General features: G+C 39.0%; 1 protein-coding gene across 1 annotated transcript in view; it reads right to left on the bottom strand.

The window, feature by feature from the left end:
• BRAF (B-Raf proto-oncogene, serine/threonine kinase) overlaps nucleotides 1–15,684 on the bottom strand; it is a 61,883-nt gene that overhangs the window by 30,606 nt on the left and 15,593 nt on the right. Inside the window, exons 3-6 of the mRNA XM_018080558.2 lie at nucleotides 4,208–4,311; nucleotides 3,374–3,476; nucleotides 1,974–2,122; nucleotides 759–878 (exon numbers count right to left, since the gene is read on the bottom strand). Coding sequence (XP_017936047.1) covers nucleotides 759–878; nucleotides 1,974–2,122; nucleotides 3,374–3,476; nucleotides 4,208–4,311 — 476 coding nt within the window. The remainder of the gene's footprint in view (nucleotides 1–758; nucleotides 879–1,973; nucleotides 2,123–3,373; nucleotides 3,477–4,207; nucleotides 4,312–15,684) is intronic.

Below are 15,684 nucleotides of genomic sequence, written 5' to 3'. Positions count from 1 at the left end.
CTTAATAAATCTGCATCAGGTTTCTTGACTGTGATACACATCCCTGAGTTACTCTTCCCTGGAGATTTGTTCAACTACCTAGTGCTGGATGGTGTCATTGATCTCCTCACTACTGGGAACATCATCTAAATATGGTCACTTATCTCTTCAAGGAAAAAGGGTCCAGAATCTTTGTTGGAAATACAGGGGGGATGGTCAGTTTTAGAGGTCTAATTCTGCAAAACCTGGAGCTGCAGCAAACAGATGCTATTGGTATATCCCAACATGAACAGGAGGAAGACAGCTGGTCTGGAGGATACTAAAGCAATGTGTATGTGGAAAAGCTACTAAAGCAGTATTATGGACCTGGACTTGGCCCCTGTTCACACCAACCTTACAGTGGTGTGGTTTACTCTGAAACTGAGGTATGTCACTTCAAGGCAAATAAACTGTAGTTTGATAACCAATTAATTAATTAATCTTAAGTATAAAATCTTTCCAGTTTAGACCAGGTCTAAGCCATCATGTAGAAGAAATCAGTTTAACAGGGAAGGCCTCAATTCTACAAACAGTTACATACATATTTAACTTTGGTTCATTACTAATTTATATAATTCCTGTGAATGAAAACATTCACTTCTTTTAAGTTAAGCATAGGTGGATATATTTGTATGACAAGCCAGATTACAAAAATATAAGAGTTGCAAAGCAGTATTTTGAGTGTTTCTAAGCATAGTACTGAAATGTTATGTTATTAAACAGCAGGAATAAGGTCATACCCAACAGAATCTGAGGGGGGCACTGAGGGGTACGATCCAGATGCTGGGGTGGTCTCTCCTAAGGAGGCCTCCTCCGGTGGTATGGGGTGATGTTCAAAGAACTTGGAGACAAACAGCAAACTGTGAGGCAAGAACAAAACAAAAACAACCTAACTTGTGCAAAACCCAGAAGCTTCACAAAATAACACTCAAAGACTACAAGACACCCCCAAAAGCTCACTGATCAGAGTCTAAATTTTAAAATAAAGATTACATTTACACACTAAATCTTCAAGATTTGTTAAAAATATTATTTACTTTAGAGAGGATCAGAAGATCATGCCTTAAACATAACCTTTGTGGAAAGTAATTTTTTAATCTTTTAGTTGGATTGCAAACATCTGGTTCCTCAAGAATGCACAACCTATACCTATATTGAGTACATAAACTTATTTTAACATTTGCACTGATGTAATGCCAAAACCCAAACGTCAAATGGATACAACTACGTAATCCATAAACCCTGAGCACAAACTCTAGAGATGTCTATGTAAACAGTTACAAACATAAAATGAAACTAAATTAATTCTTGGGGGAAAAAAACAGCATTTTAAACTATTCATTATATGAAAATCTATTTAGAAGACTTAATAGCCTCTTCTAAAACTGATGAAATAGAACACAGAGCCATTTTACACCAGATCCTTAACCTATATCAAAGACTTACACAAATAGATCAGTAACTCGATTCAAGAACACGACTGTTTAGGACATTTTCTTTTATGTTTCTTACCTAGGCATTTATCTTGCTAACAGATTAGTTTTCAATCTCTGTAAAACCAACTGCAATTTCACTATATTCAACTGGTTGAAGAGAATAAACACAGAGCTAAAAATTTAAACAGAGGCCCTAGCCATCACATAATAAAGAACCAGTTTTGATTAATAATAACAACTGTGAACAATGAGAAGTCTGTCTGATATAGTCAAGTGCTCAGCAACCCTACTCATGCTTCAAAGAAAGCATTTCATAGTCCAGCAAAGAAATATGAACTGGTTGTCTGAGCTAGCACAGAAAGAACATGAATTAAGCAATTTCACAAGAACAGTGGAACCCCTATATTTTTTTTCAGGCACTTTCTCTGACTTCCTCAATTCCAGATTCAATGTAAGAAAACGCTGACAGCTGTACACTTATTAGAAGGTTCAACTTGAAAACCAATTGTGATTACTTACTCAAGTTGGTCATAATTAACACACATCAGTGGCACTTCTGTACTACAGCGCTGGTGAAATTTGTAGCCACACGTCTGGCACCGGAACCCCTGGAAAAGCAGCTTTCGACAGAAGTCGCAGAACGCTAACGTGAAGAACGTTTTTCGTACCTGCGTTGTAAGACACAGTCACAATTACACAGAGTCCTCCTGTAAACCTGAGACAGGCTATCTGCTTTTGTCTCCCCCCTACAGTTTTATGTATCAGACAGATTTGCATAAAAGATTGTCTCTTTTTTGAAACAGTATTCATGCATTAAAATTTTCTTTCGAGTGTTTATTGGAATTAATGCTTCACTTCACTAGCGATAAGAAAGACAGCAGCAAATCTGAAGCAAAATGTCACTATTATCGTGCTAGGGACAAACATTCAGAATTTAATTGGATACAACCTATAAAACCAAAAGCTGCTGAAATATTATCTTCTAATTTTTCCAGGGCCCAAATAACGTTTCTATCCAACACTCACAGGACTGGAAATACACATATGGCTTATATATAAGGCTTCAATGTATGGTTACACATATAGTTGTAATTTTGATTACTGAAACTCAAACATTTAGAATCACAAAAGGGTGATCATGTATGATCCCCAAATTACAGGGGGGAGAAATGATTTAGTTAATTTTCTATTTTAGCAATACTTGGCATAAAAACACATTCTAGTTCTATTACTACCTGTAATGATCAAAATTTCAGAAGGATACTAAAAAAAATGTTAAGCCTACTACATTTCATCTAACTAGCCATAGCCAAACTAGATTGCGTAAAATATTTTAAGCAGCTCGCAGATAAAATTTTGGTATTTTTTAAATTGAAACAGAAGGTCTTTCTTCTCAATGTGACAAACATGATTTCCAGGATTTTGTATGTAGCTGGTACCATTTAGATGGATTTTGTTTAGCAGTTTCCATTTACTTGGTGCTTTATCAGGTCAAAACATATTTGTGCTCTAGCATCATTGATGATGTCAGCACTGCTCTGGGAATAGTTAGTTCATTAGTTAATTGCTGCTGCAGAGCCAGCAGGGAGGCCCAGAATACATTTTATAGATACAGCAATACTAAAATAGTAGATTGTTATTACAGCTCTGCAATGCAGTGCTGACTTAAACCCCCTACATTTATAAATTTTAGAGGGTGTATTCCATCCAAACCTTAAGAGTTTTAAGGGTGATCAAGTACTCTAACATCACTTACTTCAAATACAATTGTATCTAATTCACTTAAGCTACTGTGATTAAAAACCTTTTTTGCAACTCCCACCACATGCCACAGATAGAAAATATTCCAAGTTGCTGATCTGAATTTGAAAGTACAAAGTTAATGTAACCCTACTCAATGTCTCACAAAACGAACATACGAAATTGTGTGTCGTGAGTGGCACATTCTCCAAGACTTCCACATGCAGCTCCTCTCCCGTGAGCCAGGAAATGTCTGTGTCCCAGCCAATTGGCTTCTTCTCTCTAAAGTGCAAATAAGCCTCTCATTAGCATCGGAGCACAAGCCCTTGCACATATCTTGCCGAAGTTGCGAGATCAGCTAAAATGTTGCACTGTGGGGGTTTGCTACTCAGGCTCCAAATGCCCGAAACTTTAAAGGCAAGACATGAAGCTCAGCACACAGTAAATAAAGCACACCCTCCCTGGACAAATTGCATGAAGGAAATGTACTTTTTTCCAGTCAGCTCCAGTAGTAGCCAATTCCTTGGCTCCAAGGTGACGGATGCCTTTCTGATCAAATAAAGTGTTTGTGAAAGTACCTGTTGCGTAAGAGTTGCACAGAGATGGCTGGTTGTGTGCAGTAAAATAATCTACAAACTTTTTAGGGCTGAAAACTCTTTTTTTTCCCCCCAAGGGAATTCTTGTTTTTAGTTAAGAATGCATCATAACCAAGTGAAATAAAAACAAGAAGTTAACACAACCTATTTAATACTTGTTTGGCTAGCATGAGTTTGATTAATGACTGTTTTGCCACCAGTCTATAAGCCCATATTTACTCAATATTATGCCTGAGCCTTTTTCTAGGAGTTTGCCATTCTTTTCAACATGTCTTTGAGGTACAAATTGTTCTAATGAAAAGTATCATATAATTCTCAACTTTGAAAAACAACTTCCACAATGCTGGATAGAACTGACCATACTGGGTAGCTCCAGTAAGATTCTAAGAACAAAAGGCCATCCCACACAAACCATACCCATCTTGTATTCTGTAAACGGCACAGCATTCTGGAATAAGACCTCTCATCATCAGTGCTTTCTTTAGGCTGTCTCGGACTGTCACTCCACATCTTGCTGGAACCTAGAGGTCAAATAGGAAAGAAATGAATTAAAACAATTTCCAATTTATCTCCCTAAACTGATGCAAACATTTTGACCCTCAAGTGCTAGAACTCACTCATGATACATTACAGAATGGTAGGTCAGAGGTTTTCAAAACCTTTTTGTAGCGGGGAAAACTTTGGTGAATAGTATGCGTGAAACAGAGCTCAGACAGAACAAGTTCTACACTTCTACTAACATTTGGAATGAAATCTTCATTCAACTCTAGAAGTGACTTTCCAACTTTTCTCAACTGGAAGAAACTGGAGACCCAGCACATGCACAGCTAGTAACTACATACAGCTATAATTTTACAGCCTGGCCTGAACTTCAGTGGGGAAACGTGCCAAGTGAAATTAAGTGAAGGAACTAACTTGGACTGCACTCAAAAAAACATTACTATAAAATGTAAATATTTTATTTTCTATTTCTAAAACAGAAGATAAGCATGCAAACAAGTAAAACAAAACAGTCCTCCGAGTCAGGCAGACCATTACCTCACACTTTAACCTATATTTGCAGCTCTACAATACTTCTTATATGAAAAACATATTCCTCTCTTCTGTTTCACTGTTTGAAAAGTTTAGATATCTAACAGGATGGGAAGAATGGAGGAGCACACTAAAAGTAGCCAAACAAAGAACTGCGAACTATGTAAAGCAAAGATATTTTCCTTGCCTCTATTCTAGCTTTAGGCATATCTTATATGAGTTAGTACATCATCTCTAGGTATACCTGTGGTGTAGGCATACAATTGTATACAATCTGGGTATATACCTATACAGTGTCAAGCCATAAAAAAACCCCCAATACATATTCTTGTTAAATTAAGGTGTTGAATATTATCTATTTACTATTTCTAGAACTCAACAGTGAAAATATGTAAGACTTTGGGTGCTGTACATATTGGGACATCTCCTATAATCATGAACAGAACTTCAAAAACAGATCAGAAGGAAAACTCACGAACTCAACAAACACAAGAAGCCTATCTGAACATCTGAAACTCAATTCTAGCTTGCTAGTGGCTTAAGCCAGAGCCCTCGGCAGACAAATGCAGTCCTTTAATCAGCTTCAACTGCCTTTGGATCAGAGCCTAGTTTTCGCTCCTTGCACTTAACTTTCCATGGGTATTTAGGGGCTCTATGTCCTACTTAAGGATGACAGTGGAAAGTACCTTTGTGAACACCACTTGAGGTTACGCTATATATTGCATCTCTAGAACTCAAACATATGCTCTTTCAGAAGAGACAAAATAAAGCAATATTTTGCTTTGCCATCTTCCTCCCATTAACATGAAAGTGCTTCTTACAGGATATTTGTGCATTTCATCTGGTCAACACAAACATTTAAAAAATAGAATTTCTCTTAATTCCTTGAAATAAACATCCTATAGCACACTGCTTTACAAACTTGATACTCAGCCTTAAGTGACTTTGGTTTACACACTGCATTCCTGTTTAATGCATCTTTTTATTAATCTAAAGATTAAGAATCCCAGAAGTCAGCACCACGGCTTTCAGTCACTCGTAGGTCATTCCTGCAGCTTAAAACGTCCTTAGTCATTACTAACACCCATCACTGATATTAAAAGGGAGCCTGGGAGCCCCTGTTATCATTAATACATCATTATCAACAACATTCCATTGCAAAACTCAGCCCTCCGTTGCTTAGGTCTCTTCCAAAGTAATTGTTCACACCAAAACCAACTGTTCATAGGGTCGTTCTGTGACTGGTACTCCCTGCTCCCAACCTCTGGAAACATGGTCAGTATAACCAGCACCATTTTATGAGGCAAGCGGCCATTCCCTGCGACTGAGCGAGTCATGTGTTTGCTCTCTTTCCCCTCATTATCAATCCCTGAAGGTCCTGTCAACCAAGGAGACAAAATGAAGAGAATTCTTCTTCCCCTCCCTACAGGCTTCAAGGTTTCTGGGTGCCAGGCTGGCTGCTCCCTCCCTTGCCAGCCCTCAAGGTGCCAGGCACCCAAGGCCACCAGGTGGTGGTAACGGCCTGGTCACAGAACACGGGAGTCTCAGAGCTCCCAGGACACTGTCTATAAATCGAGCAGCCCCCAGTCCTAAGGGGGGAACTTGGACTGGAGGTGCTGCTGGACAGTGAGATCTGGGACCTACCAGTGCCCAGGGATGTCCTCTCCTTCCTCCAAGGATTGAGGGAGTGACTCATATTCTTTTATATGAATGGCGAGTCTAGATTATGATTGTTATACTGATATGATGTATTAAAGATTTGTCTTGATCTGCAAAGGGTGCAGAAATAAATGAGGTTGTATTATAAATTCTGTATTATGCTACTTATAAATCGTACAATACTGATTCTGCTTGTAAAAATCACATGCCATTCTAATCATAAATTCTGTGTTAATATCTTGTTACAAAAATAATTATTTAATTGTACCTATGATTAGTGCCATGATCATCATTCTGCCAAGGATCCCTGAAAGAACCTGTCTGTGCCCTCAGTGTCGGGTGACAAGTTCTCCTTGCCTACAACGTATATACATATTTACAAATACAGAGTAAGTATTTTTAAGAATCTGACTAAAATCTCTGAGGATTTCAGAGTGTGCTCCAACCTCCCACACATATTAGGTCCAGTCATGAGCCATTTTGATGGAGCAAGCAAGTGTTCTTTGGCTCAAGGCTATTTTTCCTCTAAAGTATAGCTCCTGCTGGATTGAGGTTGACTCCCTACAGACAATTAAGGTCTACCTTTCCAGTAACCTCAGTCATTTCACCACTGATATCCACAGTGGAAGAAGAAAGTGAAATACTGAGAAGGTGACAGACAGACAATGGGGACAAAAAGGAAAACGAAGAGAACGAGGAAAGTGGTTCAGTATGAGGCAGAAATGGGAGGAGAGAGTCAGGACAAACTTAAAAACTGACCAGAGAAAGTACATGTCTACTGGGAGAGGGAACTGCTATCAGCAAGTTGGTGGGAAACAAACACACAGGACAGAGGGAAGACGGTCTGAAGAGCTAAATGAGGCAGAGGACAGGAAACAAAGATGTGATGAACTACCTTGTAGGAGAGAACTGGTTGCCAACAGTTGGAGAAATATTGGAAGTACATCCTGAACAGGAAGCTTTCATGCTGTGATTAGGAGAAAAGGTGGCTTGTTTTGGATAAGGAGTATCAGAGGGAAGGAAGTGCCTAAAAGAAGCCTTACAACCCAGCACAGATTGGGAAGAGGTTCTAGCTCAGGCAGAAAACTCCAAGGCAGTAAGTATTAAAAGAAACCAGGTTAGTAAAATCTTGACCCAGGTGAGGGAATGGAACAAGACAAGGAGAAAAAGCCAAGCAGAGGGAAGGTGACTAACATTAAACAAGACATAAGGAGTCTTGGGCTCACTGGAAGACATTTTCTTCCTCCAGCGCTCCATAAATGATGACAACATCCTCCAGAACTCAGGAAGCAAAGATCTGCATCAGAAACCTAAAAGTTCCAATGCTGTTAATGAATTACACTGGTGTAAATAATGCCATTTCAGGTGATTTCTAATTTTTTTTCCTTTTCATTTTGCCAAAAATCAAGATCTATGAAGTTACAGGGTTTCTTTTAAGAGATCAATAAAGTCAGAAATGCAAACCCTCAAAACTTGGGAAGTATCAGAATGAAGGTTGCCTACAGCAATGTAACTGCAATAGGATTATGAAAAATGTGCATTAAACATCTTGCTCACTCATTATTTGCTATTTCTCAGTATTACTTCCCCAAGTCCCCTTCATTAAAATCCAAGCCATATTTCTGCAACTTCCAATTAGAGACATGGGTAGAACATTTGTTCTCTTCACTGCCATTTGCAACAAGATCCAGCTAAAAACCAGAGAACTGTTTTGATTACTTTCAAAAATCACCACGATCCTGAATCAGCATCACATTTAGAAAATTCTCCTACAGAACTCCTGAGCAGAGAAACATAAGGCTAAATTAAAAGAACTTAGTGCTAGAATAAATCCTTGTGGTATTGATTAATCATTTTCCCAGACTGGTACAGCATGGTCTATCACCATCTGTGCATGTAGCCCTTCAGCCCCCTCCTTCAGGCCCTATCACCACCTGCTGTAAAGCAGAAATACCACCCTACAAAGCACTCCCTCTGAAACTTCTTCCTGCCTCATCCCCTTTTTACCCCCAAAATATGGCAAATTTAAAGAAAAACCCCGCTCCAAGAAAGTGATTTGGAGAGCAACTCAGAATTAAGAAAAAAAACCCAAACAACCCAATTTTTTTCCCAGCTAACAGACTCTGAAGCAGGAATTTCGGAACAGCCTCTTGCTCACCCCCAGCCCGAGGGAGGGTGTGCAGCCCCACAGAGAGCTCAGAGACCGCAGTGCCCCACCCGGGGAGCCCCGGCTGCCTGCCAGGAGCCGGCACCTCCCGCACGGCAGGCAGGGACCGCGGCGGCTTTATCCATTCCAGCAAGACTTCTGTCAGGATTCCCACAGAGCATTTGAACTGAATCACATCAGCATTTTTTGACAAAATCAGTTCCCCACGAGAATGTTTCTCATCTGCTCCAAAATACGCACTCTTATGACTGCAGTCCAGTAAACTGAACAAAGTCTGCATTTTATTGAAACACAGAGTGCTTAATTTTATTTCAAATCCATTCCGTGCCATCCCTTATCTTTTTATCTGTTTTATAACTAAGAGACTCTAAATACATTTCATAATGATTATCATCCAGAAAACTCACATTACTGAACTAGGGGATGTACTTCCAAATTGTGATTGCTAAGGGCTTTCTTTTTAGGACACTTATACATCTGAGATTTGTAGATCAGAAAAGGTTTAGGCTTTTAAAGCAACTTGAAAGTTGATTCAGAAACTTTCAAAAGTGAAGACTATGAAATAGTGTGGGCTACACAATACTAAGGAATAGTAGAGAAGCTGCCAACAGAGACTGTGAGGTGTGTTCAGTGCGTAGCTTAATATACTGGAGAAAGTAATTTACTTGTGCCTCCTGAACTGGGCAAGTAGTGATTCAGGAAGACACCAAAACACATGCTCAACTTTGCAAATGTTAAGTCCAAAGGAAACAAACGAAAATTATTCCAGATTCAAAAAATTCTCAAAGCAGTCTTACTACCTAAACAGATTAAACAGAACTGTAGACCTTAATTTCCTCATTTCTTTTACTCATGTGAACTGTTTCTAAGGACAGTAAGTATTCATAACAACATTGTTGATATATATTTAGTACTGGAGCTACAAGCATTTAAGCAATGCATAATAAATCACTTATTTCTGTAAATCAGGTCATTCCCGATTCAGTAAGAAATTCAAGGCTATGTCCCTAAATAACTCTTACATCACTCTTCTAACATCAGAGTAGGAACTGGCATAGTCTCAGTAAGTTAAATATGCTTCCTTACACCAGTGCAGTTTCCAATATTTTAGAGCAATAAAGAGACTAAAGAGACTGAGAAACACTTCAAAAATCAATGTATTCTCTGCAAGTGGAGAGGCTGGTCAGCTGTGAGTATCTAGTACTACACTTCTCAAAACCAGTTAGCTGGCTCTATTTTTCCCCTCAGCCTTGCACTATAGTCCAGCTCACTTTAGCCAAGTGTTGTGTACGTAAGGTATGTGTAACATACCTTAGAGCTTCAGAGTAATTCTAAACAATTAAGCAGACTACTGGGTACAATAGTGGAAATATTCCAAGTAGCATGGATTTGAAATATCATTCAAAAGTATTTATTTGCTTACCACAACATATACACGCTGAAAGATCACACTTTTCCCCCTCTGATACCTATATGACTAAAAAATGACAGCTACATGCTCACAGAATTCAATGTGTTGGGAGAAAAACCGGCTAAGTTATCTTTTTGCCAAATAACTAGTTTGGTCTTCCAACATGTCAGGTTTTCTTGTAAAATCCAAACATGACATCCACATTTAATTTCTCATCTTAAATATGAAGGACAAGCATTTAAGCAAGCCAGTCAGCCACTTCGTACAGCACTAACATTAGGATAATACTGAACATCACATCCTCTATAAAATAAAGAACATGGCTTTTAGACACAGCTCCTCTGGATTTCAGAGCATGAAGCTCTGTCCAACTGCCAGGAGAAAGCAGCATTTAAGAAAATACAAACACGTTCTATTAAGAATGTCAGACAAATGATGTGCAATTCCATTGCATTAAATCTTGTTTCCAAGGGAAGTGAGTAGAATTTACCCCTTTTATAAAGCTGCTCCCATTCCAACAAATGCATTCCATTTAACTTGCAAAGACACCCATTTGCACCTCCAATGTAATTAACTGTATTCACTTGCAGAACACAATGGGGCTGATTTATGTCCATACAGAAATATTTTTGCAAGAATTTACCATCATTAAACCACACTGGATCAAGCTGGTTGTGCCCAGTCAACATTAGCCTCCACATTACCATTTCTCACACTTCTGAGGGACAGCTCCCAAACTGTTCAGAAGAACAGTGATCATTTGTAAGGTGACAGTAGAGCACAGAGTCACTATTTTAAAATTTTAGTTAGGGTGAACACCAATGGCAGAAGTTGTGAAGACTGACAGTGACCTACCAATAAAGTTTGGAAGAGGTGGCTTTAGACTTCAGCCTTGAGAGAAATGCACATCTAGAAAAATATCTGTAGCCATTCTATGGGCATCAAACCCCAGGACTCAAAGGTTTCTGTTCAAGTGACAAAAAAGTCAGTTGGCTGCTCTCCAAACCAAAACCCAAACGCATTAGAAATCTAGGATACAAAATAGTTTAAGTAAGTCTTTGTAGTAAGTCAGACCCAGAGTACACTTGGCATAGATTCCTGTCTCAGATGATCACACTCCAAATGCTTTAAAGGCAGGGTGGGGACAAGAAACTACTGCAGAAGGGCTAAAATTCACATTCTTCTCTAAACTGATGCAACAGATCCTAAAAACAAAGAGATAGTTTCATGTCCGGGTAATATATACATTCTCTACAAATATTAAAGCCTTGGTTGGCTAGTTTGCTTAAACAACACATGAAGCCATGAATTTAAGTATGACTTACTAGACATGGAATTAAAACATTTACTACAATTATTTTCAGATTGGTGACTTGCATTCCATTTCACTGAGCACCTGCCCAGCACGTTATGACGTCAAGGAAGCATGCTCCAAACAATATTTTCTTCTATCACTCATTACTTTCTACAGCCAGACTTTCCATCTCTTAAGGAGTCACTAAGTACTCCTCACTTGAGGAATACTCTTAAAAAACAGTGATCAATGTTGCACAAGGCACTCCAGATGACAAGGCATCAATTTTATAATGGCAAGTTTTCAATATTGTTTGACTTTGCAATCTAAGACAGTGTGTCAATAAAACTGAAGTAGATTAAATTATTCTCTTTTAAACACATATGCCTTTGAATTTATCCAATATTGAGTTTAGCCTGGGGTGAGTTATCCCTGGCAGGCAGCTAAGCACCACCCAGCTGCTTGCTCACTCCCCCCTGCAGTGAGACGAGGGAAGAGAACTGGAAAGACAAAAGTAAAAAAAACTCCTGAGTTAAAAGACAATTTAATAAATGAAGGAACAAATTTTTCTAGTGATACAGAAGCAATCAAACACCACTGGCAAACTGGTGCCCAGTCAGTCCCTGAGCAACAGCAACTATAGAAAAACTCCCCTCCATTTTATTGCAGAGGATGACATTACCTGGCATGGAACGATCCCTTTGGTCAGTTGGGCTCAGCTCTCCCCACTGTGTCCCCTCCTCAGCCTACTGGTTGGGGGGCAGTGGGAAACTGGGAAAGCCTTGCCCCTGTGCACACCCTGCTCAGCAACAGCCAAAACACTGCTGTGCTGTCAGGACTGTCTCAGTGCCTGCTCTAAAACCACCACGAGAGCTGTGGTGAAGAAAGTGAAGTCCACCCAAGCCAGCCCCCAGCACAGTTTGCTGCAGCACTGCTGCCCACCTTGCTTCACTGAACACCTCCCAAAGACACACTCTCCAGGCTTCCCTAGACATGAAGGACCTGCTCAGCACAGCTGCAGAGTCCATTTCATTGTACAACTTCTGTGATGCAGTAAGATTTTCTTGCTTATTGACAGGCTAACAGAGAGTCTTCCATTAAGTTAAATTTCTTCACAATGAAAACTGGTAACTAAGACTATAATTTGATTTTGCCTGTCAGCAATTCCATAGGCAGGCCAATAGCTCTCCCAGATGATTCAAGTATTTAAAAAAAGTATCAAATGAAGTTTACTTGAAAGTAAAATTTACTTGAAAGTAAACTACCATTTACTTTATGCTACCAGCACCAAATATGATGCATAAAATTCCAAAGCATTCAGATACATTCAGCAACCACCCATTGGCATAGGCTAAAAATAAACTCAATTTCTGCTGCATGTTTGATATAACACGGGAGGTTTTGTATTTTTTGATTAGAAAAACCAAATCATGTCAAACCACATTGTAATTAAATGCAAGAAACTAGTTCATTCAGCTGCCTGAACATCCCTTCTCTGAATTTTCCTTATACTTGACAGGTGAAACTGGTAGGACAGCTTGAATGCTGTGCTTACTTGAATCCAGTGCTTACTACTCAGCAAGTTTGAGGCACAAACTCACAGGCATAAACTGCAGAAAGCAAGATGCAAATCTTAAGTCAAAAGAAATGCACTGAGTACCAGATTTAAAAGCAGAACATTTGAAGGATCTCAGTTGTGCGTGCATGATGAATTAATTTATGCTAAGAATTTACATAGGATAAAAATAGCTGATTCTTCCAGTCTTCATGACTGCAAAGATCACATGATTGCTTGCCTAATTAAAAGGTAGATGTAGTAATAAACCAAGGTGTGACAAGAGTGAGACTTGAAATAAGAACTGACCCCATACACAGCATTCACAATCCTGTTTAGTTTCTCTAACTCTTCAGAGTACAAATTCTCCCTTTTAAAAACCTAAGTCTCATATTTGCATCTTGAGAACTTTCATTAACTTTGCAATACATATGTAACTATGAAACACATGTGAAGCATTCCAACACATACCAAAGTGGAAAAGCTTTACTGGCCCAAATTTATGCAGAGTTTTTACATGAATCGCCTCTAATTACTCTTAAACTTCAAAAAAAAGGCAAAACAAAGAACAACCAAAACCCACACAATCTTCTATAGTTGAACACAGAAAAAAGAGAAACTTCTTTTTTACCCAAAGTATTACTTTTGGTTTAGAAGCTGCCATAGGAAGTTTTTAGACCTCAAGAATCTGCAGGAAGCTGAAGTATTTGGAAGCCACCAGGCTTTCCCAAAGCACCAACAGCATCTGCTATTCTTTTTCCTTTGTTGCTGTTCCCCCTTGATTCACTGTCACTACTCAGACCACTGTGGACAGAAGAATTCAAAATGACAGAATCCACTCCTTGCTCACACTGACAGAGAACAGGCAGTGGGGCTGTGAGAGGATCCCTTATAAACTCACCAGGCAGAGCAGTGGAGACTCCTTCCCACCCTCACAGCCACTCCACCAGAAGGCACGAAGCAAACATCTCCTCTGGCAGCTGGTAATGTGCAGCAGACACCAACAGACTACACAGAAATGAAAAGCAAGAACCATCCCCACCTGATGCCTTTCAACTGCCCATTACTTCTTACATCTAAACACTGTTCTTCTATAACTTCCCACACTCCAGAACTCATACTATTATTCAGGACTGCTCATTTGCTTTCAGACTGTTTTTTCCCCAAATGTAAGTACTTGGCCAGAAGGGATTTCTTGGGTAATGACAATCATTCAGGGTTGCTAATATAAGCAACTTATATGATCTTTTCACTGAGTACTTGAGTTAGAAGCCCCCCTACCATATTCTCTTCTTTCCTACCAGACCTCACTACAACATAAGAAATCTGCTAATATTGTTCCTCTGTGCAGTTATGACCAGTTTTAGCTACTTGTTTCTATACCTTATATTAAGTGGGTTTTTTTAGAAGCTTTTATTTCCTTCAGTATAAAGTAGCATGTGGCAGATTTAAAGGCCAAAACAGAAAATGATTACTCACACCACATACAACCATGCCCATGGAATGCCTTACTACAAGAAACAAATTCCTAGTAGCCATAGCATACGTTTAATGGAGACTGAACAGAGGCTTTCCAAATAGAAAACACTTAAACTCATGAAATTCCTGAGTGACAAAGAGCTCAAATTTGGAAGACAACACAGAGACAACATCATACATGCCTGCCCTGTTCTTGTGCTCTTTCGCTGTGACAAAGAGATACTCCAGGTATGTCCACAAAATGTTTATTCCATTCCAGGTTTCAAAACACTTTCCTGCAAGGGACCAGTCAGAACTGATAAGCCACAGGAAAACTGTCTAAAAATTCTTACTAATGCTTTAATGTTTGCAGTGATCAAGCAATCTAACAGGAGAAATCCCTAAATAATACTAACTGTTTTGTCAACTTTCATATAAGAGAGCAAAAATTGAAACCGTTTTTACAATTGGGAGTGGGGATTTTTCCTTATCTCAAACCTATCAGTTTAGAATTGGCAATCCCAAAGACATACAAAGATACTTTATCCAAGTCCTCAAAAAACACTCCCCTCAAAACCTCAAAGAAAAAGAGAAAGAAAAAAAATAATAATAAAAAAATCACACAACTAGAAGCAATCCCATAAAATGCTTAAATCCCGTCCTAGATGCAAATACCATATTCCTGTAATCTTCATACTCATAGAAAGCTTTTTATGCTCACTGCCTGGAACTCCTTCATTTCATTTTAAAAATTTTTTCACTGCATTCTGTCTCCTACATTCTCCATGCAGTCTCTCAAAAGTCTCATCAGCAAATAATGTAACATGCTTTTATGACACCACACTGTCATCTACTTCCATTCAAGACTACCTCCCTTCCACCAAATCTCAGTATCTAATAACCTCTCAGACTTCCAGCAGCCAGCTGGAGATCAGAGTTCTTACTTTCCTTCCACACCCAAAAGCTTTCTCAATTAGTAGATTTGTTTCTTTCCACACCACAGCCACTTATATTCCTAGCCCAAAGAAGTTTTGAACTAATATCTCCCTAAATTCTGCCACAATTTGGATAAGCTTCATCAACTTGTTCTGCAAAACAACTTTTCATCTTAGGTAGACTTTTATCATCTTTCATTATTTCAACACCCTTCTCTCTGGCCTAGAACAGAACAGAACAAACCCAGCTGCACTGACTTTTCCTGGTCACATCTGTGTGGAATGCTTCTCCAAAGGACATGTAACTTGTCAGCTGACCCAAGCCACTGAGAAAGGATGAAGTACACATATACATCTCTCTGCATTAGAGGGGGAAAAACCTC

Source organism: Manacus vitellinus, unplaced genomic scaffold (genome assembly GCF_001715985.3).
Source record: "Manacus vitellinus isolate BGI_N305 unplaced genomic scaffold, ASM171598v3 scaffold_5_pilon, whole genome shotgun sequence".
NCBI lineage: Eukaryota > Metazoa > Chordata > Aves > Passeriformes > Pipridae > Manacus > Manacus vitellinus.
This window is presented reverse-complemented; position numbering and strand designations above follow the sequence as displayed.